Source organism: Schistocerca nitens, chromosome 1, assembly GCF_023898315.1.
Source record: "Schistocerca nitens isolate TAMUIC-IGC-003100 chromosome 1, iqSchNite1.1, whole genome shotgun sequence".
Lineage (NCBI taxonomy): Eukaryota > Metazoa > Arthropoda > Insecta > Orthoptera > Acrididae > Schistocerca > Schistocerca nitens.
In genome coordinates, this window is record NC_064614.1 from 1,026,096,651 (window position 1) to 1,026,122,498 (window position 25,848).

The 25,848-nt window shown below is 46.3% G+C and overlaps 1 protein-coding gene across 1 annotated transcript in view; it reads left to right on the plus strand.

Moving 5' to 3' along the window:
- Positions 1-25,848, plus strand: part of LOC126196512 (estradiol 17-beta-dehydrogenase 2-like) — a 151,142-nt gene that overhangs the window by 8,259 nt on the left and 117,035 nt on the right. Inside the window, exon 2 of the mRNA XM_049934571.1 lies at positions 14,805-14,969. Within this exon, the coding sequence (XP_049790528.1) occupies positions 14,822-14,969 (148 nt within the window). The 5' untranslated portion in view covers positions 14,805-14,821. The remainder of the gene's footprint in view (positions 1-14,804; positions 14,970-25,848) is intronic.

The window sequence follows — 25,848 nt, forward strand, 5'->3', positions numbered from 1 at the left end:
CTCATGGTCGCAGATATTTTTCGAAACTGAGTGCCGGACTTCACGCGTTGTCGAAATTGACTCCTCCATGCCTGTTTATTAGATTTTCTCACAACTCAGTTTCGATAGAGTCCTTAATATGCTATCCCAGAAACTTTACGTTTGCAACACGATATTGGCCTCATCATATTTCATTTCATGATGACATTCGATTGCAAGTCGAAGGAAGAGAAGCCAAAAATCGCTTATCTGCCTTATTCTGGCCCATTATCCCGAAAAGGTCGGTAGGCTGCTACGGCAACTTGGCATCCAGTGTGTGGTGTAACGTATCGACACCACGCAATGGCGTATCGATGTTCGTAACGGAAAGGCAAGTTTCCCTAGGATGCCGACAGCGGTCACGCGGGACCTAAAGTACCTCGTGGTGCACGTCCGCCGAGCTACACGCCCAGCGGCTGTGTACTGCAAGCGCCTCTGCCACCGCATAAAGCCTAGTTTATGCTACGACATTGGGTTGCGCCACTCGTTGCATGGAATGAGTTGCACGCTAGTGGTTTTAATATATGACTGTAGACACAGCGACACCAGTATACACTTCAGTTTCGTCGTGTTGTCGGTCCCTGAGACGTGTCTGAAATGAAAGTTTTGGTAGCTGCACGTCGCACGAGTTGTGATGGAGTTAAAGCTTGTTGCGTGGAATCCCTGCTTGAGAAAAAAATAAGAAACGTGTCTCGATTCGTGGCTGGATGAAGAAAAGACGCCAGCTCGGTTGCTCAGCATCACTGCTGAAATAATTTATAACGGAAGATCCAAGAAGTTCTTTTAATTATCTTAGAATGTCACCAGAACTGTTCACGTTTGTTCTAAATAAAGTTATGCAATAAGGAATAAAGGAACAGTAATGCATGAAGTACTGTCACCAGAACTGAAATTACATATCATATTGGGTGCATTACAATCGAGATCACTCGGCGTGCTATAAGATACGGTTCTAGTTGGTGATGACGCTATTTCATTAACACCAATAATTATTAATATTAACAGTAACAATTATTAACAAAAAAATGGTTCAAATGGCTCTGAGCACTATGGTACTTAACATCTGTGGTCATCAGTCCCCTACAACTTAGAACTACTTAAACCTAACTAACCTAAGGACATCGCACACATCCATGACCGAAGCAGGATTCGAACCTGCTACCGGAGCGGCCACGCGGTTCCTGACTGAAGCGCCTAGAACCGCACGGCCACATCGACTTGCTAATTATTAACATTAGCACCAATAATTATTCGAAGCAGGCCGCTTTAAGAAGATAGATCTGTACAGTGGCAATATTCCAAAATTCTAACATACACTCCTGGAAATTGAAATAAGAACACCGTGAATTCATTGTCCCAGGAAGGGGAAACTTTATTGACACATTCCTGGGGTCAGATACATCACATGATCACACTGACAGAACCACAGGCACATAGACACAGGCAACAGAGCATGCACAATGTCGGCACTAGTACAGTGTATATCCACCTTTCGCAGCAATGCAGGCTGCTATTCTCCCATGGAGACGATCGTAGAGATGCTGGATGTAGTCCTGTGGAACGGCTTGCCATGCCATTTCCACCTGGCGCCTCAGTTGGACCAGCGTTCGTGCTGGACGTGCAGACCGCGTGAGACGACGCTTCATCCAGTCCCAAACATGCTCAATGGGGGACAGATCCGGAGATCTTGCTGGCCAGGGTAGTTGACTTACACCTTCTAGAGCACGTTGGGTGGCACGGGATACATGCGGACGTGCATTGTCCTGTTGGAACAGCAAGTTCCCTTGCCGGTCTAGGAATGGTAGAACGATGGGTTCGATGACGGTTTGGATGTACCGTGCACTATTCAGTGTCCCCTCGACGATCACCAGTGGTGTACGGCCAGTGTAGGAGATCGCTCCCCACACCATGATGCCGGGTGTTGTCTCTGTGTGCCTCGGTCGTATGCAGTCCTGATTGTGGCGCTCACCTGCACGGCGCCAAACACGCATACGACCATCATTGGCACCAAGGCAGAAGCGACTCTCATCGCTGAAGACGACACGTCTCCATTCGTCCCTCCATTCACGCCTGTCGCGACACCACTGGAGGCGGGCTGCACGATGTTGGGGCGTGAGCGGAAGACGGCCTAACGGTGTGCGGGACCGTAGCCCAGCTTCATGGAGACGGTTGCGAATGGTCCTCGCCGATACCCCAGGAGCAACAGTGTCCCTAATTTGCTGGGAAGTGGCGGTGCGGTCCCCTACGGCACTGCGTAGGATCCTACGGTCTTGGCGTGCATCCGTGCGTCGCTGCGGTCCGGTCCCAGGTCGACGGGCACGTGCACCTTCCGCCGACCACTGGCGACAACATCGATGTACTGTGGAGACCTCACGCCCCACGTGTTGAGCAATTCGGCGGTACTTCCACCCGGCCTCCCGCATGCCCACTATACGCCCTCGCTCAAAGTCCGTCAACTGCACATACGGTTCACGTCCACGCTGTCGCGGCATGCTACCAGTGTTAAAGACTGCGATGGAGCTCCGTATGCCACGGCAAACTGGCTGACACTGACGGCGGCGGTGCACAAATGCTGCGCAGCTAGCGCCATTCGACGGCCAACACCGCGGTTCCTGGTGTGTCCGCTGTGGCGTGCGTGTGATCATTGCTTGTACAGCCCTCTCGCAGTGTCCGGAGCAAGTATGGTGGGTCTGACACACCGGTGTCAATGTGTTCTTTTTTCCATTTCCAGGAGTGTATGTGAATGGAGACCATTGCAGCGACGTTTTAAATAGATCAATATTGAATCAAGAATACAGCTTCTTGAACTTGTATAGCCTTCCCTCATGTCAACAATATTCCTTAACTCAAACTATGGGATTTTAGTCTTGTAGACGACAGCATTGCCACAGCTAGGATTACACTTGCTTGCACCTTTCTTAATTCAGTTGTATATGTGCTCCTAACTAAATAAATTTTGCCCTGCAGCTGAGATATTGTCAAACCATCTACGTTATGATCGCACATGACGGTCTCAGCGGCAGCAATATGTTGCTTATCTGGTAATCAGCATCACTGAAATCCCACAAACACCTATCAAAGCATAGATATCGAAAAAGTGAACATTATTCTCAGTTCCCCACTTCATATTTCAGTTTGTCTACACTCTACGAACACACATAACCTCAAAACTCATGCAAGTAGTGTCGCCAAAGTTGGAACACGCCGAAAGTGTTTAGTTTTACCAACGAGTTGCGCAAACGCACGGCGTGCATGCGCAATGGCCGGTAGCGCACTTGCCTGCAACCTAGTGTCGTCAGTATTAAGACTGCCGGCGACAGCCGCTCGGCCCACTTGCGCTCGAAGCAACTTCGTCACGTGACACTACGCGGACGCCGTGTAGTCATGGCACAAACACCATTGATCGTACTTAGTGCAGAGTAATGATTAACCCGTGGTCTAGATCAACGTGAGCAGCTGCGGTGCGAGAGGTCCTTGGTTCAAATCTTCCATCGAGTGAAAAGTTTAACAGTGCGGCTCTCGCAGCCGAGCGAAGCAGACGTGCGGTGTGTGCTCTCCGCTGTCAGAGAGGGCCCGCGCGCCTTGTTTACTTTCTTCGGCCGACACTAACGTGACGCCGTAGCGCTACAAGACCATGGCAAACCAATACAGAAGATCAACCTTGAAATTCACATTTCGGAACGACTTTACCCGACCAAAGGCGCTCGAAGTCGAACGCTTTTTAAAAGAGGAAGCCAAGATCCCGGCTGCCGACATTGTCGGCATTCACTTTTCGATCGTCAGTAGCACGGTCTATGTAAAACTCATAAACGAAACTACATGCGACAAGGTGCTTCGTGAGATGAAACAAGAACTACGCTTCTGCCACGCAGATGGCAATGTTGGCAACGTCGAGGTCGGCCACGCCGCAATGGGACTGCGGACTATACGCATATTCGAACTTCCATTTGAACTCCCGGCGGCAGAAGTTGTAGCGGCGCTCCGCCTCTACGGCACGGTACACGAACACGTGGCTGAAAAATGGACCCAGTTTAAGACGTATCCAGTACTCAATGGAGTACGCCAAGTGCGCATAGATCTCCAACGACACGTGCCATCCTATCTACAGATAGGAGGATGCCGGTCCATAGTTATTTACGACGGCCAGCCGAAGACGTGTTCCGGATGCGGCAAGGAAGGTCACCTTCGTTCCGAGTGCCTCCAGCGTCGGATCACACAACTCCCACCGAAGGACGTTGCACCACCAGCGACGAAGACTATTCTCCGCACAACAGACACAGCCGACCGTTTCAGCGGTACAGGAATCACTTTCCACGGACAAAAACCTAGATGATCCGCCGACCTGGCCAGTGGTGGAAAATAGTACTACGACTCTGGAGCTACCGAACGCGACAGACATTGACGGCAGTAAGATGGCAAGTGATTCCCTTATTGTACCGACCGAAGCGTTTGTTCCGGCGGAGCGTGAGTCAGTGCCGTCTTCTGACAATGAAGGCCATGTACGGAAACAGCGATCACCGAAACGCCGAAAGCGCCGTCGTCGGACCGTGTCGGAACACAGTGGTTCGCATTCGGCCGGGGAAGAACAACTGACCACTCAAGAAGCCAGCCGCGAAGCTGAGGCTGTTTCCACTGACTCCAACCTTGCAGAACAGACAGAAAAACATGTAGCTTTCGACCATCAGCCCATTGACAGAAACAGTGAGCAGCGGGAAGGTACCAGTGCAGGCAGCGAAGTCGCCCGGTCCCTTACTATCAAACATTCCGAGGCTATGGAACATGAACAGACATCCGCGCCCACTTCGTGGGCCGAGGACGTCGAGACACAAGATCCCGATCCGCGGCCAGCTGAAGCGTCGCCGGATCATGCCGCATAAGCAGCACAAGGAGGACCGCGTTTGGCGGGGGGTGACATCACTTCCGATGTTCGCTTCTCTCCAACTTCAACATGGATAACCTCGCCCAAACAACGCGTTGCCAGGCTTACCGCCTGGCGACTATGAATATCAATATGATCAGTTCTCCTGTCAAGATCCAACTTTTGAAAGAAACCATACGAGCCATGGGAGTAGACTTTGCTTTCCTACAAGAAGTGAAAACGACTGCACTCCCGCACTTTTACGGTTACGCCACACATGTGACGCCCGGTAGCCCTGCAGACACCGGAGTGGCAATATTAGTGCGTGAAGGTATTGAAGTTACCGACGTCACTTTTCTTCCCTCCGCGCGAGGAATAGCATTTACGGCACTCAACACCCGATTCATTAATGTTTACGCGCCGTCGGGTACCACAAGACGTCACGACCGCGCCAGATTCTACTCTACAGATGTCGCTCCCCTTTTCCTTGGACGATACGACCACAGCGTCTTCGCCGGCGATTTTAATTGCGTACTTCACCCCAAGGACCAAATCCCACATTACATGCCTTGTCCGGAACTGGGTGCGATGATCCAAGAACTTCACTTGAGCGACACGTGGGAAAAACTCCACGGTAACCGATCTGGCCACACTCACCTTACCAGTCATTCGGCCAGCCGACTTGACCGCATATATGTGTCACAAGATCTCACACAAGGTGTGGTGGACGCCGAACTATGGCCTCAAGCCTATTCCGATCACAGTGCCTATATCTGCACTATACACCTACGCCCCCAACAAGTCTGGCGCAGCAATGGCTTTTGGAAGCTCAACATAACTCATCTCCAGGACCTGGATTGCCGTCGGCAAGTTGCAGCAACGTGGACTGACTGTGAACGCCGCCACCCACGGTACACCTCGACCCTTGAGTGGTGGCTCCTCTGTGCCAAACCAGCAATCCGTAGGACACTTATGCAATATGGCAAGGACGTGACTGCGTGGCATCGACAGACCCTCGATTTTTACTACGCGGCACTCAGGGACCTCGACGCCTTACCCCCTTCCCCGGAGAGACAACATGACTAAAGCAGAATCAAGGCTCACATACTATCATTGACGAAGCGCCGACTAGAAGGTGCAGTAGTCCGCTCGCGACGGCACGACCGAACGGTTGCAGAGGAACCCACTATGCATCACGTTGTGGCGGATAAGCGCCGACAACGCCAACATTTAATCACACAACTCAGGACACACGACGGTCGCTTATGTACGACCCAGGCAACCATAGTAAAGGCGGTGGGGGATCATTTTCGTCATCTTTACAAGGAAAGAACCGTCGATGACGAGGCCACTACTGAAGTGTTACAGCAGGTAACACGTACTATCGACGAGGCTACCGTGAATGCACTAACAGAGAAAATCTCACTCGAAGAAGTCGAAGACGCTGTGGACAAAGGTGCGGCCAATAAGTCTCCTGGCCCTGATGGATTGCCCATCGAATTCTACCGGACTTTCCGTGACATCATGATGCCTCGCTGGGTTATAATGTTCCGCGAACTTATGTCTCCAGACTGTGTTGTGCCGCCAGCGTTTGTAGAAGGTCTTCTCATACCGGTACACAAGCCAGGTGGAGGGCTATCGATTAACGACTATCGGCCGCTTACAATGCTGAACGCCGATTACAAGATTTTCACCAGGATTATGGCGAGCCGTATTAAGACGACTTTGCCGATGATCCTCGCTCCAGAACAGACGTCGCAGGGGGGAGAAGCCAACATACACATGGCCACCGGTGACTGCAGGGACTTAATAGCGATCGCTTCTGCGTGCCGTCTGAGAGCGGCGATCGTCTCCGTCGATTTCAACCGCGCCTTTGATAGAGTGCACCACAACTTTCTCCTACGAGTGATGGGCTGTATGGGATTCCCCCCGGGCCTCATCGACACCCTACGGCGTCTTTGGACCGCAGCCAGCTCACACGTCCAGGTCAATGGAAGGACGGTAGGACCAGTACCCATTAAGAGGTCTCTAAGACAGGGTTGTCCCCTTTCTACCTACCTTTATGCAATCGCACTCGAGCCACTCCTAGGGGGCCTTAACCACCGCCTATCTGGCATCACGCTGCGGGACGTCACCTTTCGCTATAGGACATACGCTGACGACCTGCTACTGCTGGTTCGTTCCAATGACGAAGTTCGAAGCGTACTAACCTGGATTGAGCGATACGGACAGGCCGCAGGCAGTCTTCTGAACATCAACAAGTCGGCGGCGTTGGATATTGGGCGTGGTCTCGGACCGGAAGCCCTCGCTCCCCTCCCACCAGTTTCTGATCTGAGATATTTGGGAATCACGTTCAAGAAAGACGTACGTAAAACAGCTGCAGCAAACTACCGACGGTTATTACAGATCATACGCGCAATGGTGCGACAGAACCTGCTCCGGGACTTGAATCAGCTACAACGTGTTGAATACCTGAACCTCTACGTGGCATCAAAACTCAACCACGTGGCACAGGTCCTCCCACTACCGCTGCAGATAGGTCGCCGGCTTCAGGCGGCCTTCAGTTACTACGTTTCCGCAGGTCATATCTTTAAAGTACGATACGACACTCTTACCCTCCCAGTGCACAAAGGAGGACTGGGATTGGTAAACGTCAGGGCGAGAGCAGCTGCCCTTTACATGAGCAACATGAGGAAACGATGGAAAAGTCAATATACCTCTCTCACGGGTCGTTTACTACAGGTCCTGATGCCAGTCTCTAACGTCCCGCCGGTGTCGGTAGCGCACGTCGCACCACAGCTCTCCCATATGTCGACCTTCATTCTTGATTACAGCTATGTCAGCTCGAACTTCTCCGCCACACGTCCACTAAAGGCGAAAGATTTTTATACCAACCTTATGCGGGCTGTTCCCCATAACGTGGTGGAAAACAAGTACCCTACGGTTCACTGGCCAAGAGTGTGGAAAACGATACACCACAACTTTCTGTCATCCACGGTGCGTTCGAAGTGGTATCAGATCGCCAACAAAAAATATGCCACACGACAGCGACTTCACACAATTGGACTGGCAGACTCCCCTTATTGCCCAGATTGTCACCATTTGGATACCGATGAACACCGTTTTACTTGCGCATCATCGTCCGGAGTTTGGCGACTAACACAGAAGATATTGGCTTGTTACCTCCGGGTCACACCTGAAATGATTGACCCTCAGACCCTACTCTGTCCCGATGAAACTTACTTTCCGGCTGCAAAATATCATGCGCTTACATGGTTCAAAGGACTTACCGTCGCCTACATCTTTAGCGACGGAGAGAAAGAGCAGCTTGATTACTGGTGGTTCCTACAAAATGCTCACAATGCCCTCGAACGCACACCGAAATACCGTACGCTGTTCGCAAATTATTTACGCAGCGTTTTCGTTAACCCCCCACTCAGCTGGGGAGTGCCAAGCTGCGGCTAATGTTATGTGCCGCATCACACTAACGGCTGAACGTTCTGCCTTGTCAGCCATGAGCGAAGGAAGAGACAAGCTGCTGCAAGGATGCTGTTCTCCTTGAGGCACTAGCGAAGCAGAATGCCCTTCAAAGCAGATGCCCTTCAAAGGCGCTATTGGAGATATCAGATAACGATGGCGAGGCTCCAAGTGGAACCAGTTACATTATTGAAGAACCTTTTAGTTGGAATTACATCAGTGATTTATATTTTTATTTTTTTTTATTACTCTTTTATACCACCTTTGTTGTTAACACTTACTTGTAACACTTAGTTACTAGAATTCTCATTTGTACAAGTTACCTAAATGTAATCATGTATTAAAAAAAAAAAAAGTGCCAAGGATAGCCCTAACCTTGATTTCCTATATTTCCCCTGGTATATAGGCAGCTCTCTGGGGTGGGTTTACTCAGGAGCCAACGCCTGAAGTGGATCAGATTTTTTTGTTATAGGCTGAAAAGTGGCGGTGGCACTAGAAAAAAAAGGGGGGGGGAAGAAAAAAAGGGGGTAGCGAACAAACAAAAAAATAAATAAATAAAAAAAAAGAGACCACGGCGCTTCTTGGTTCTCTTTCCTTTATGTTGCCTATCTTACACATGGACTACTCAGTTTGTATATTTTGCTTATTTTAGACAAAAAAAAGGGGTAGCGACTTTGATCCATAGTCAAAACGTCTTCGGTCCCGGGTTCGATCCCCGCCACTGCCTAAATTTTGATAAATAATCAGCATTGGCGGCCGAAGACTTCCGGCATAAGAAGTCAGCCTCATTCTGCCAACGGCCTTGTCAAAGAGGGCGGAGGAGCGGATAGAGGTTCAGGGTACTCACTTGTCCTAAGGGTGGGAAATTGCCCCTAAAGGCGGAAGAATCAGCAATGATCAACGACATGAGGATGCAGAAGGCAATGGAAACCACTGCATTAAAGACACGTAACGTGTATCCACAGGACATGTGGTCTGTATTTGAAGAAGTGTCTTGATGATCTCTCCATTGGCAAAAGATTCCGGAATAGTCCCCCATTCGGATCTCCAGGAGGGGACTGCCAAGTGGGAGGTTACCATGAGAAAAAGATTGAATAATCAACGAAAGGATAACGTTCTACGAGTCGGGGCGTGGAATGTCAGAAGCTTGAACGTGGTAGGGAAACTAGAAAATCTGAAAAGGGAAATGCAAAGGCTCAATCTAGATATAGTAGGGGTCAGTGAAGTGAAGTGGAAGGAAGACAAGGATTTCTGGTCAGATGAGTAGCGGGTAATATCAACAGCAGCAGAAAATGGTATAACAGGTGTAGGATTCGTTATGAATAGGAATGTAGGGCAGAGGGTGTGTTACTGTGAACAGTTCAGTGACCGGGTTGTTCTAATCAGAATCGAAAGCAGACCAACATGGACAACGATAGTTCAGGTATACATGCCGACGTGGCAAGCTGAAGATGAACAGATAGAGAAAGTGTACGAGGATATTGAAAGGGTAATGCAGTATGTAAAGGGGGACGAAAATCTAATAGTCATGGGCGACTGGAATGCAGTTGTAGGGGAAGGAGTAGAAGAAAAGGTTACAGGAGAATATGGGCTTGGGACAAGGAATGAAAGAGGAGAAAGACTAACTGAGTTCTGTAACAAGTTTCAGCTAGTAATAGCGAATACCCTGTTCAAGAATCACAAGAGGAGGAGGTATACTTGGAAAAGGCTGGGAGTTACGGGAAGATTTCAATTAGATTACATCATGGTCTGACAGAGATTCCGAAATCAGATACTGGATTGTAAGGCGTACCCAGGAGCAGATATAGACTCAGATCACAATATAGTAGTGATGAAGAGTAGGCTGAAGTTCAAGACATTAGTCAGGAAGAATCAATACGCAAAGAAGTGGGATACGGAAGTATTAAGGAATGACAAGATACGTTTGAAGTTCTCTAACGCTATAGATACAGCAATAAGGAATAGCGCAGTAGGCAGTACAGTTCAAGAGGAATGGACATCTCTAAAAAGGGCCATCACAAAAGTTGGGAAGGAAAACATAAGTACAAAGAAGGTAGCTGCGAAGAAACCATGGGTAACAGAAGAAATACTTCAGTTGATTGATGAAAGGAGGAAGTACAAACATGTTCCGGGAAAATCAGGAATACAGAAATACAAGTCGCTGAGGAATGAAATAAATAGGAAGTGCAGGGAAGCTAAGACGAAATGGCTGCAGGAAAAATGTGAAGACATCGAAAAAGATATGATTGTCGGAAGGACAGACTCAGCATACAGGAAAGTCAAAACAACCTTTGGTGACATTAATAGCAACGGTGGTAACATTAAGAGTGCAACGGGAATTCCACTGTTAAATGCAGAGGAGAGAGTAGATAGGTGGAAAAAAATACACTGAAAGCCTCTATGAGTTTGAAGATTTGTTCAAAAATGGTTCAAATGGCTCTGAGCACTATGAGACTTAACATCTAAGGTCATCAGTCGCCTAGAACTTAGAACTACTTAAACCTAACTAACCTAAGGACATCACACACATCCACGCCCGAGGCAGGATTCGAACCTGCGACCGTAGCAGTCGCGCGGTTCCGGATGATGCGCCTAGAACCGCTCGGCCACCGCGGCCGGCTGAAGATTTGTCTGATGTGATAGAAGAAGAAACAGGAGTCGATTTAGAAGAGATAGGGGATCCAGTATTAGAATCGGAATTTAAAAGAGCTTTGGAGGACTTACGGTCAAATAAGGCAGAAGGGATAGATAACATTCCATCAGAATTTCTAAAATCATTGGGGGAAGTGGCAACAACACGACTATTCACGTTGGTGTGTAGAATGTATGAGTCTGGCGATATACCATCTGACTTTCGGAAAAGCATCATCCACACAATTCCGAAGACGGCAAGAGCTGACAAGTGCGAGAATTATCGCACAATCAGCTTAACAGCTCATGCATCAAAGCTGCTTACAAGAATAATATACAGAAGAATGGAAAAGAAAATTGAGAATGCGCTAGGTGACGATCAGTTTGGCTTTAGGAAAAGTAAAGGGACGAGAGAGGCAATTCTGACGTTACGGCTAATAATGGAAGCAAGGCTAAAGAAAAATCAAGACACTTTCATAGGATTTGTCGACCTGGAAAAAGCGTTCGACAATATAAAATGGTGCAAGCTGTTCGAGTTTCTGAAAAAAGTAGGGGTAAGCTATAGGGAGAGACGGGTCATATACAATATGTACAACAACCAAGAGGGAATAATTCAGTGGACGATGAAGAACGAAGTGCTCATATTAAGAAGGGTGTAAGACAAGGCTGTAGCCTTTCGCCCCTACTCTTCAATCTGTACATCGACGAATCAATGATGGAAATAAAAGAAAGGTTCAGGAGTGGAATTAAAATACAAGGTGAAAGGATATCAATGATACGATTCGCTGATGACATTGCTGTCCTGAGTGAAAGTGAAGAAGAATTAAATGATCTGCTGAACGGAATGAACAGTCTAATGAGTACACAGTATGGTTTGAGAGTAAATCGGAGAAAGGCGAAGGTAATGAGAAGTAGTAGAAATGAGAACAGCGAAAAACTTAACATCAGGATTGATGGTCACGAAGTCAATGAAGTTAAGGAATTCTGCTACCTAGGCAGTAAAATAACCAATGACGGACGGAGCAAGGAGGACATCAAAAGCAGACTCGCTATGGCAAAAAAGGCATTTCTGGCCAAGAGAAGTCTACTAATATCAAATACCGGCCTTAATTTGAGGAAGAAATTTCTGAGGATGTACGTCTGGAGTACCGCATTGTTGGTAGTGAAATATGGACTGGGGGAAAACCGGAACAGAAGAGAATCGAAGCATTTGAGATGTGGTGCTATAGACGAATGTTGAAAATTAGGTGGACTGATAAGGTAAGGAATGAGGAGGTTCTACGCAGAATCGGAGAGGAAAGGAATATGTGGAAAACACTGATAAGGAGAAGGGACAGGATGATAGGACATCTGCTAAGACATGAGGGAATGACTTCCATGGTACTAGAGGGAGCTGTAGAGGGCAAAAACTGTAGAGGAAGACAGAGATTGAAATACGTCAAGCAAATAATTGAGGACGTAGGTTGCAAGTGCTACTCTGAGATGAAGAGGTTAGCACAGGAAAGGAATTTGTGACGGGCCGCATCAAACCAGTCAGTAGACTGATGACCAAAAAAAAAAAAAAGTGCTGTGTGATTGTTGACAATGATGAGCTAGCCTTTGTTTCTTGTTACATCACCCTTAATGAGTTTTTGAAAGTTTGGAGATATACAACTTAAGTAAATCTCCTGTGTGTTGTGTTGACTAGTTCGCCAAGCATTTCTGGTTCCGTCCCGTTTTCCCATGACGACATTTGCCACACCATTCTGTATCCCATCTCTCCTTAATATAGTGTATGAAGTTGTACACACAGTGTATGTCGCTTCCTTCAAATAAGTTAAGAAATATTCATTATAATGTTAAAGACGATGTAAGTCTGCGAAAACCAGATCTACACCGCATTCCATCCGAATGTGTCTTACGTTGGGCAGACTATCAGAACAGTCGAGGAGAAATGGAAGGAACATCAGCGACACACTTGACTATTGAACTAAAGATGTTAGAACACCTAACAAACAGGGATGATGATTTCAAATTAAAAGACACACCTGGGGTTTTCCACATCCATCATATGAATTGAAGTCTGAAAAATGAGCCCGCGATCATATTTGTGGCACTTTATTTTACAGGTCCGTCTTGATCGCTGCACTTATTATGTACCTACATGTTGAGTTTGCCGTTGATGCTGCGTCAGAATATTTTGTGTCCTGAGGATGTAAGTAGCCGAAATCGGTAATAGTGAAGTATAAAGGTTTGTGTGATCAAGACGGACCTGTAAACTAAGAAAAACATCCATCATAATTGGAAAACGATGAAGGGAATTTGCGTTTCACAGAGTGTCAGTGCGTGCTCTATAAAACAAAAGAGCGTCTAAGGGCGGAGTGGACGCTGGGTATTGAACTCGGTTATACGAGGTGTGTGAGAAAAGTAATGAGTGATTTTTTATCTATCAAAGTTTTTATTTTTCTTCAAACAACAATGTTCTCTCTTTTAAAGTGCACAGGCGGACTCATTGTTCGCAGTCTCGGTAGCAGCACTGAAGGGCTTCAACAGGTAACGCCTTTGCCGGCCGAAGTGGCCGTGCGGCTAAAGGCGCTGCAGCCTGGAACCGCGAGACCGCTACGGTCGCAGGTTCGAATTCTGCCTCGGGCATGGATGTTTGTGATGTCATTAGGTTAGTTAGGTTTAACTAGTTCTAAGTTCTAGGGGACTAATGACCTCAGCAGTTGAGTCCCATAGTGCTCAGAACCATTTGAACCCAGGTAACGCCTTTAATATGTCGGTTACATTCTTTTGAATGTTCTCCAGAGACTGAAAATGACGTTCTTTTAAAACATTTATTAATTTTGGAAAAAGAAAAAAGTCACAAGAGCTCAGATCAGGTGAATAGGGGAGCTGTGGAACAACAGGAATGTCTTTTGAGGTCAAAAATTCCGCGATGGACGTGGCCATGCGACATGAGGTGTCGTCATGATGCAGAACCCATTTGTCTGCAATGTCTTCTCTCACTCAATTCACCCTTTCCCCTAGCCTTTGAAGGACATGTTTATAAAACACTTGGTTGACAGTTTGTCCTGGAGGAACAATCTTACAAGAGCATGTGCACCTATGACGTTATCGTCGGTCTTTGGAGATGAAGGTCTCACTCAGCGAGGTTCATCTTTAAAGTGTCCTTGCCCTCCCAAAACTGATCTGTGCCAGTGAAAAATTTGTGCCCTTGATAAGGAATGACCCTCTTAGGCCTCTTACAACTTTTCAAACATCACTCTCATGGATTCCCCAAGTTTAACACAGAACTTCATGGCATAATGTTGCTCTAAATTCCGCTGTTCCAAATTCGTAACACACAACGAAAACACAACTACAATGATGGTACTCTCAAAAATTACATGATGGCTTCACACAGCTTTAACTCAGAGTGAGCATCTCGAAGCGATGAAGAATTGGTTTACACAAGTAGAACAACACAGCATTGCCTGATCGTTCACAGTATTAGCAGTCTGTCCACTTTTCTCACATAGCACATAGAGAGCGGCATGAGACCAACCTCACTGTCTGATTGGAGTGGAGGGAGCGAGTACACATAATAGCAAAACTCATAGCACCTGAAGAGACAACTGGGTCGGTCAGCAAAACACTGTGGAGAAAATGGAAACAACTTCGCTGAACACCCATGAGCTCACCACTGAACAATGGTGGAGTCACCCCAGTCGGCTATTCTATTCGCTTTGTCGGTTAACGCACTCCCTTTAGCTTTATTATTGCTCTGTGTGTCATCGGGTAGCTGTTCAGTGCAGCAGAGGGTCACGGCGGCCGCGTTACGAAGTTTTTCCTGTTACAGCACGAAGCAGAGGAGGTATGTTGGCAGCACTGGCGGCGATGTGCCAGTGGGTGGGCGCTGTGTCGCTGGCGTCGCTGCTGGTCTGGTTGGTTGGCACCGCCCTGGACAAGCTGAGGCCGCTGCGACTCCTGGACAACCTGCCGTCGCGCGCCGTCCTCATCACAGGTCAGCTGTCACTGGGTAACCAGCCTACATAACAGAGTTCCACATTTACATGGTGATTTTACCTATCTTTGATGTTACTTGTGAGACCACTGCAACATGGGTATAAAGTCTTTCAATTAAGATGATGACCAAATATTAGTTACCATGCATGGAGAGTCTGGTCTGTATGCTGGTAAAGTAAGTAGTTACGTCACTGGCAAGTGTATTCTAGAGCTACAGCATTCTATAACATGAGCATAGTTCGACTTCCAGAGATTATACAGCATAGCAAAGAAACCTTTGGTAACAAAAGAAACATGTACATCCACAAAGAAGGAAGTACAAATAAACTACCAAAAAAATGAATACACCCTTTTACAGATTTCCAGTTCACTCAGGATTTATTGTTGCAACAATGTATATGGAGTACACAAAATGATTACAGTTACACATTACAGCACAAGTGGTTCTGAGGTACCAGATGTCGACCGATGCTGAAACACCGATATCATAGTGTATAGATGGCGAACGCTGTCCTGGGATACGGTATTCCATGCCTACTCGACCTGTTCATGTAGTCCTGCGAGAGTTAGTTGACGATTTGCACAAGTATATTTTCTTCTCATCGTATCCCACACGTGCTCGATTGGAGACTAGTCCAGTGATCATGTTGGCCAGAGAAGTTGCTGCACGTCCTACAGAGAATGTAGAGTTTCACAGGCAATGTGTGGGTAAGCAGCATCCTATTGGAACAATGTATGGTCTTCCTGTTGCAAGAACGGGAAGAGAACAGCCCTAAAAAAATTCTACACTTACCGAGTGCTTGTTAGCGTTCCTTCCAGAAACACCGAATGTGAACGAGAGTTATAGTTTATCACACGTCAGACCATAAGACTTAATGTGAGGGCGGTGTGCCTTGGACTATTGCACTCTACGAGACATCACTCACCAGGTCTACGTCTTAGGCGCAAACGACTATAACCTGCATGCAGGTAGAGTGTACTTTCATCGCTGAAAATCACGGCACGCCATTCCATCTTCCAAGGGATCCCCTGACGGCACCAGGAGAATCTTGCCCGTCGATATTGTGGTGTGAATGGAACAAGGGATAGGTATGTGCGTGCCCGTAGTTGTACTGCTAATAACGGGTTCGCAGCAGTTCGTGTTGACACATCTGGACTCACAAGGCTTTACCTGTTGTGGTATCTGCCCTTACAATACGACAATCCTAGAGGCCTGTTGCCGCGCAGACGTCAGCAACCTCGTCTACTGGTGTGAGAAAGTTCACGTGACCACTGATGTCAGCATCGTTGCACAACTGACGCAGCACGTCCAACGTGTGGCATTTCTTCGAAAGGACCATCCCACCAATCGGAAGGTCACAATTTAACCTCTCCCAAACTCTCTCAGTTGGCTGTAGTAAGCATGAATGCGCCTCCGTTGCGTGGTTGCCTGCTTGCTTTACACATTTTCACTCTATTGATCCTTCTAGCTGTGAGCATTGTCTGTTAAAGGGTAGACACAGACGCAGCTCTGGTAGCTATGCCACTACGCTGTATGTTGACAGACAACGTTGAAACCGTTGTCAGTACATCAACTACCCCACAGATGGCATATGCCATCATCAGATCAAAATTGACATCGTCTTCTAGTGTATTAATTTTTCCCAACTGTGTATTTCAGGAAAAAGAGAAATCTGTGGTATAAGACACCTAGGAACGAAATAAATAGGAAGCACAGAAAAGTCAAGGCGAAATACCTGCAGGAAAAGTGTGAAGAAACCGAAAAGAAATGATCATCGAAAAGATTAATTCAGCATGTAAAGACGTCAACACAACTATCAGTAAAATTAAAAGTAATGGCGTCAAAAGTAAGAGTGCAATGGAAATTCCGCTGTTAAACGCAGAGGAATACTAGCACACCTCTGTGATGTCAAAATCTGAGATGACTTAGGATACTGGTGCAACATTACTATGATGTCAGAATCTAAGATGGCTGACGAGGGATTACTGGCGCAGCTCTATGACGTCACAAACCCATACGCTAGGACAAATGGAAATAACTTGCTTGCTATATACTGCCTGGTGCTGTAGAGATCTGTATGGCTATTTATAGCAGTCATGTCACTAGCGTGGAATACCATTCTGTCTGTCGTAAGCTAAACAGTTCCTCTCTGATGTCACCACGTAAACAGTTGTTTAAGTTTGGTCAGCACATATGTCATATAGCATCGTAAGCCTACTTTACCCTAAATTTAAGGAACTGCCCATTTGATGCCACAGTTCAGTAAAGTCATTCTGGAACGATTGAGCCTTTAACATCACACCAGCGGGAATGGTCCTCCGTGGACTCTGGACACGCCACTGCTGCCCTCACGCTGCCTCCAGCATCCACAGTAGCTGAGCATGTCCACAAGCCTCCACAGGTGGATTGCACAGACACTGTTGCCGCTGCTGTAGCATTACTGTAAGACATTCACTCTTGTCACTGTCGAAGACTGTCGCACAACTTCGTGCTAGAGTGCTATGCCACCTATGGGCTAGCATACAACACCACTCTAGCCACCATCTGGTGTATGTGGACTGCTGCGGCACTGATGTCACGGTGTTGTTTGCTCACACGATACTAGGCTTGCTCCTCAGTGGGTCCAGACATGAGGATATTCAGCCATCCTCTACATTCTAGAGATGTGTGACAAAGCTGTCTGGGTCATTTCCAGTTAGTTGCAGCTGGAATACAATAAGAATAACTGTTATTCACGGCTTTTCCACAACATGGAAAACTGCTCCAACATATTGCTGAGTCAACCTTCTTTCCCAGCACGAACAATCGAGTTATATGGCTTGTCGGGCAGTACGTTTATTACATGGTGGGGATCAGATATGACCCGGACCCTTGTGCCTTTTACCCGTATATGGTTACGGCACATTGGACGTGGCAAAGGATGCAACATTATCGTGCACTTTTTGCGATTATGCTGTATGTTGTATTTAATCGTCAAAGAGTTGGATAATGAGTAAAATCCCTTTTATGTTTGCATGTTTCATTCCTGTTACCTTGCATCTAGTTTTAAAAAAAGTGGTGAGTTAACCAGTCCTCGTGTTATTTTCGTCATGGTCCCTTTCCAGGTTGGTTGTTACACAATTTATTTAATTTTTGTTGTCTGTTTGACTTGCTTTATTTAATCAATAAAAAATGAAGATACTGGCCAAGTAAGTCACCTCGCAATGACGCAATGAATTAAGCAGGAAGTGCGGGGATGTTAAGGCGAGATGGCTACATGAACAATGAGGAGGAATCGTAAAAGAAATTATTGACGGAAGGATTGACTCAGCATACAGAAAAGTCGAAACAACCTTCAGTGAAATTAAAAGCTGCACTGAGAGTTCAGTGAGAATTCCACTGTTAAATGCAGAGGAGAGAGCGGATAGGTGAAAAGAATACATTGAAGGTCTCTATGAGGCAGGGGAATTGTGTGATAACGTGTTAGAGATGTGTTAGAAACAGGAGCCGCCAGGGAAGAGATACAGGAGCCACCAGTACTTGATTCATAACTTAAAAGAGCACTAGACGACTTAAGCTCAGATAAAGGTTTCGGAATAGATAATATTCCATCAGAATTTCTAAAATCTTTTGGGGACGTGGCAACCAAACGACCATTCCCGTAGCTGTATAGAAAATATGATACTCTCGATATACCACAAGTCTTTCGGAAAAACATCATCCCCAAATCTCTGAAGATGGCAAGAGGCGACAAGTGCTAGAATTATAGCACAGCCAGCTTAACAGCTCATGCATCCAAGTTACTGACAAGAATAATACGCAGAAGAACACAGATTAAAATGGAGTATGTGTTAACGACGATTAGTTCGCCTTTCGGAGAGGTAAAGGCACGTTGCTGTTGGTAATGGAAATAAGGTGGACGAAAAATCAAGGCACGTTCATGGAATATATCAAGATGTAAAGACATATCTGAAGATACAAAGACGGATATGCATAGGGAAAGACGGGTAATATACAAGACGTACAAAAACGAAGAGGGAACAAAAAGAGAATGAAGCGCTCGAATTAAAAGGAGTGTAAGGCAGGCATGCAGTCTTCCGCCCATATTGTTTAACGTATACATCAAGGGAGCAGTGATGGAAATAAAAAAAAAGTTTCAAGAATAGAATTAAAATTCAAGGTGAGCGGATATGAATGATAAGATTCGCTGATGACGTTGCTATTTTCAGTGAAAGTGAAGACTTAGAGGCGTGTTGAATGGAATGAATAGTCTAACGAGTACAGAATATAGATTTGTGATATGCGGCTCTACGGCAGAACGAGTCAGAAGACTGACTATTAAAAAATGAAAAAGAGGGGTGGGGGGAGGTGGGGTACGGGGCACGCGTGGACGAGCTAAGGAAAAAAAACACAGGTAGCGTGTCGGTCAAAACAAGGTCACAGCCTTAACTCAGAAAACACTGAAAGCAAGTTAGCGATTAGAATTTCAGCGCCACGGCTACCTACGTACACGTATAAGTGAAAGTAGCTAGTCTGCATGGGCCACATGGAGCTCTCTGTTTACAGAACATTTTAAAAGGACATTCCACACAGCCGGCAAAGTAGGTAAACTGGTACCAACCACTGCCATGGCATGCGTGGCAAATGGGAATAATTTCAACCCCAGTGGAAAAGATTATTACTTTTAAAAAATCGGAAGTCCACAGGCTTAAAAAAAGAACTCAACAAACCTGAAAAACAAGCAGATACTTATGTGTCAAAAACTGTCAGGTTACCATAGCTCATAACGTAAGATAACACTCTCAAACCCCGCTCCAGAGGAGGAGTGAAACTCAAAAGCAAAATCAGGGAAAGAAATAGTATTTTATTCTACTGAGATAGACAGTGAAATATCAAAATTCAAGTTTATTTACAATGGTTCTTTTAAAATTGAGACCGTTCCTCACCCTAATGCTTTCTGTCTTGTATGACCTACGTCAGGTAAAAGATTGGTCAAGCATAACATAATCGATCTGAGGCGTTACTAGAGTAGAAATTATTGATGTTTGTAAGGCAAATGTAAAAAATGAAATAAGATTTGAAGCTGTAGTAGTGAAATAAAGACCAAGATACTAAGACTTTTGTTTAAACTGCATGTGAAACATAATGAATCGACGCTTAGATAAGGTGGAGAAAGGGTACATATAGTAAAGAGAACGTGAAAAGGGGGAAACTGCAGATGAATGAATGGTGGATATACACTACGTTATCAAAAGTATCCGGACATTTGGCTGAAAACGACTTACGAGTTCGTGGCGCCCTCCATCGCTAATGCTGGAATTCAGTATGGCGTTGGCCCCCCCTTAGCCTCGATAACAGCTTCCACTCTTTCAGGCATACGTTCAATCGGGTGCTGGAAGGTTTCCTGCGGAATGGCAATCCATTCTTCACGGAGTGCTGCAGTGAGGAGGGGTATCAATGTCGGTCGGTGAGTCCTGGCACGAAGTCGGCGTCCAAAACATCCCAAAGGTGTTCTGTAGGATTCAGGTCAAGACTCTGTGCAGGCCAGTCCATTACAGGGATGTTATTGTCGTGTAATCACTCCTCCACAGGCCGTACATCATGAACAAGTGCTCGATCGTGTTGCAAGATGCAATTGCCGTCCCCGAATTGTTCCTCAACAGTGGAAAGCAAGAAGGTGCTCAAAACATCAATGTAGGCCTGTGCTGTGCTAGTGCCACCCAAAACAACAAGGCGTGCAAGCCTCCTCCATATAAAACACGACCACACCATAATACTACCGCCTCCGAATTTTACTGTTGGCATTACATACGTTGGCAGATGACGTTCACCGGGCATTCGTCATACCCATACCCTGCCATCGGATTGCCACATTGTGTACCATGATTCGTCACTCCACACAACGTTTTACACTGTTCAGTTGTCCAATGTTTACGCTCCTTACACCAAGCGAGACGTCGTTTAGCATCTACGGGCGTGATGTGTGGCTTATTAGCAGCCGCTCGACCATGAAATCGAAGTTTTCTCACCTCCCGCCTAACTGTCATAGTACTTGCAGTGGATCCTGATTCAGTTTGGAATTCCAGTGTGATAGTCTGGATATAAGTCTGCCTATTACACATTACGACCCTCTTCAACTGCCGGCGGTCTCTGTCAGTCAACATACGAGGTCGGCCTGTACGCTTTCGTGCTGTACGAGTCCCTTCACGTTTCCACTTCACTATCACATCGGAAACAGTGGACCTAGGGATGTTTAGGAGTGTGGAAATCTCGAGTACAGACGTATGACTCAAGTGACACCCAATCACCTGACCACGTTCGAAGACCGAGAGTTCCGCGGAGCGCCCTATTCTGCTCTCTCACGATGTCTAATGATTGCTGAGGTCGCTGATATGGAGTACCTGGCAGTAGGTGGCAGCACAGTGCAACTAATATGAAAAACTTATGTTCTTGGGGGTGTCCGGATACTTTTGATGACACACTGTAGAAGTGAGAAACATACAACCACAAAAATGCTAATATGTGAAAAAAAATACCATAGATGTTAGAGAACTAGTTACCTATTCTGAAGGAAGATGAGATCTAAGTGGAATTGATTTGGTGGATAGAAACCTGATACAAGACTACCAATCGAAAGTCAGAGATGGAAGTAGTACTAATACCTATTACGAAAATAAGAAAATTATTGTTATGTAATCAAATTTAAGAATGTTGCTATAAGAAAAGACTCCTAGTGAAGCATTAATGTGCTTAGAGAAAAATGTACTCACGAAATAACAAAATATTACATGCGTCAGTAATGTAAATAAAGGCAATATTTAATGTGTTCGGATAATAAAGTGTAATAAAACTTGCTTCTTGATGTATCTAGTTAAATGATTAATGAAATGGAATGGAATGATAGAGTGCCATTGTTGGCCTGGAGGGCCCCATCCGGGGAAGTTTTGCCGCCGAGTGCAAGTCTTATTTCTGTCGACGCCACATTGGGCGACTTCCGTGCTGGTGATGAGGACGAAGTAATGATGAGGACAACACAACACCCAGTCCACGAGCGGAGAAAATCTCCAACCCGGCCGGGAATCGAACCCGGGTCTGTCGCATGGAAGGCCAGCATGTTACCACTCAGCTAAGCAGGCGGACTAAATGATTAATAATTACATGTTTTACACTATACAACATACAAATATTATCTCATGTTAAGAGTTCAAAGAATTTTTGCAGAATTGTGGTATAATGATAATTATATTTTATTTCTTGATCATTACGAACTGTGTTCCATGTATGGATGTTCCATTGAATCTGTAATTGTCAATACAAATTAATTGAACATGGGGCATATGCAACATTACAGATCTGTGCCTCACATGCTGAACAGTAACTTGATTCTATGATTTTAAAACCGTTTCTTGTAATTATGTGTACTGACATTAGTGTCTACGATACTGTAATATGTTACTAGGAGAACAAGTAAGAAATAACTGTATAAAAGCATTTTAGTAAAGACACTGGCATTGTCAGAGACATTAATACCTTACAGAGCCCAGACAATAGCTTTTAATCTAACAATACCATTGCTGGAGTGAGTGCACACAGTCATAGTAGTGCAGGCAAAATGGAGGGTTGCGAATCATCTATAGTGGATATGTACTTGAAATGTTGGCCCAGTAATGCAAAATTGAGATTGTTATGGAGTTGGTATTCCAATATTTTGCAAGGCAAAATTTATAAGTGAGCAAGCATGTGTGTGGGCACAGTACCTGGTTATAAGTGCCTGTGTGTCATCGACACTTCGAAAGCAGGATGCCAAATCGTTAGCATTAGCGATGCAACAAAATCAATGTACACCTAACGACATCCTCATCAGTCATTGTTTTAGGTTCCAGGGCGAAAGCCAGCAGCGCCGAGAGGGGACACCCCTGTCACACTAAGCGCCTAACCAGGATCGGTTGTATGAACATACCATTGTACAGCAACCAGGACGTCATGCCATGCAGGAAGCGTATGACCACCTCAACAATAGTTTCTGGGTATTCCCTGGCTGAAGTCTAAGGGCGCAGAAGCCAAGGACAAATGCTGAGTTCGAACGAGAGCAGATTCCTGTAGCGACAGAGTGCTGTCCCAATGTTGTATGCTGTGCCTAGCGATGCCTGATCGTAGGAGACGGTATAACACTGCCAAAATATGCGTATAGATCGTGATATTGCTATTTAGGAGAGTTAACGGGTGATAGTCACTGACCCGTTTGAAGTGTGTGAACAGGCACAATGAGGCCCTGTAGCAAGGCACAGGGGGACTCTTACTGCAGGGACATCAGTTCTCTACAATAACAATCCACCTGGATGGTACAAGATGTCGGAAAGCACGATAAAATTCAAGGGGGATGCCGTCAGGGTCAGGTGACTTGTTAGCAGCTCCCTGTCAGATAGCATCAAGGTATTCTTGTTATGTTACTGGTGTCTCCAATTCCAGTGATGCGTCCTCTGATATTTTGCCCAACATGAGCCGAGACATATCTTCAATGACAGCTGGTGAACGAGGGTTGTTAGCGTACAACCTAGCAAAATGCGCGTGGAGGCACATCCAGTTCCTCATTGGATGTCAAGTTGTCTGCCTACGTCATCAGTGATGAATCGAACCAGGTAGCGACTTGAATCCCAAGTCACCTCCATGAGTTGCTGACAGTCGGGAGACGCCAGAAGGGCCACACTCAGCTTCCGAACACGCCTTCTATTCGACACCCTCTGGTGGTCAAGGGTGACAATGCAGACATATGCTGCATGATCGGAAAAAGTAACATGCCAAATTTCAGCCAGTCGGGTTCTTTGTACCAGTGAGTGTAAAATATAAAAGCGATTAAGATGTGTAGAAGAATGTGCAATGTTGTGCGTGAGACTGGGGCGGTCATCATGAACGTGTTTTCACGTGTCCACAAGTTGGAGATGGTCGGCAGGCGTGCAGAGCTCTGTGCAATGATTTTTGGGGTGGAAGGTGGAATTAAAATCACTACCCGGCAACAATGCATCTTGCCTCCCTACGAAAAGAAGTGAGACCGCTTCCACAAAGAAGTAAGAACCTTCTCATTGGCTCCCCAATCCTGATGGAGCAGGGATGTTAATCATTTGGGCATCTAAGGTACTGGACGCCGTCGACAGGTAACCGTTCACAGATGAGGATCGCTATACCGCTAACGGTATCTGAAGCGTGGAAGACGAATGGATTAAGAAAACCATCGAATGCACTTCTTATAGGAGGAACGTCAAAGTCCGCCGCTGCATGAAGTGTAACATTCATCATCGCCATTTTATGTGGGCCACAGATAGCATTGATACTGATCGTACGTAGGCAGTACGTTGCTGTCGATATATGGGATCCAGTAGTGTCATTCAGCCGGGGCATACCATACAAGACGGTTGAAGACACGACATTCACGATGATGAGGTAGCGGGGACACAACCGGTAAAACGCACCCATCGACGATATTCACAAGCCGTTCCAATTCCTCAATTTCATCTGCCCAAGAAACAGAAGCAGCACCATTTCACTGTGCAAGAGTAGTATCATCAGGAGCGCCCGCATGACGGAGACCTCCAGAGAAGGCTATCAACAGATGGTGCAGGTGGCGGAAAGGAAGTCATCACAGGTTGCGGAGAACAAACTGCTGAGGCAGGAGGCACACTCAACAGCAGGTCTTCCGAGATGATTCATCATCCAATGTTGGTTTGCCATCCTGTGCACCCTACCTGAGGAGACAATCTCCACATGGCGTACGACTACCGTTCTTGAGCTTCTTCGGTGAATTCTGCTTCCGAACGTGTTCCATTTTGGAGTGGGATCAGCCGTCATCTGACGCCGCCTCAACTGGAAGGAAAGCAGAGGTTGGTACGACGTCCGAGCCGACGTCCAATGCTACTGTACCGTTATTTCTCGGGTTAACCAGCATCCAAGGCGTCGTTTCCGTCGGAGATGATGAATCTGAAGACTCGCCTCCCTGTCAGGGTCCAGCAACGATGGCAGATTGGACAGAAGTGGGCCGGTGCATCTGACACCTTTGCAACGGCGGCGTAGTTGACAAGGAGCACTGTAGGTGTTACAGGTGGTGCGAGGTCTCCTACCAGCGTCTCTATCAAGCGTCTACAGAAGCCGTCCGTGGCCCTCTTGGCCACACTCCACACAAGATCGCCGCTGACCGCCGTACATCACCATTGTCCACACGCCGCCAATCATGAAATAAGAAGACATGTGCTTCATGAATTGCAGTTTGATTTGACGCACGCCATTTAAGACGTGGTAGGACTCGAAGGTCTGCCATTTTTTTCGCGATGTGACCGATGAAGTTTCCGTAAAGTCGACAGACAGATACGACCACATCTTGAGGTACCACAGATGAAATTCGAAAACATGCAGGGTGCAGATCAACCGAAACACCTCCGACAGAGCCATCAATGTGTCTGAATTTCAGCCTGTGGGTAAAATGTCGCAAAACTTCTTTGGTCCTCTGTTTGATGTACACGGTGCTGTTCGTGAAGGAGAAGTGAATTCCTAGTACATCTAGAGGTGCGAGATGAAGCTCATCACATATGAACTGTTCTACTGTGCTCGAAGTCGTGCATGTTCCACTTTAAAGGCGATCTTTATAGTCGCACAGCGGTAAGATAACGCCCTTACAGGTCAGAACTTGAAGGAATACAGCGACGTAGCACCGCGTGCTAGTGAGTAAACAAAAACACGCCCATGTCACGGCTAGGAGCCGTACTGGCTGCGTACTGTTTATGTACGAGCAATCGTACAAACTGTATAAATACACATAAAATTTTCAGATTCTATTTTCTCGAAAACGGTTGAGAGTTGCGCCTTCCTATTTACATCACTGAAGTCGTAATCATGCCCTGCACATCCT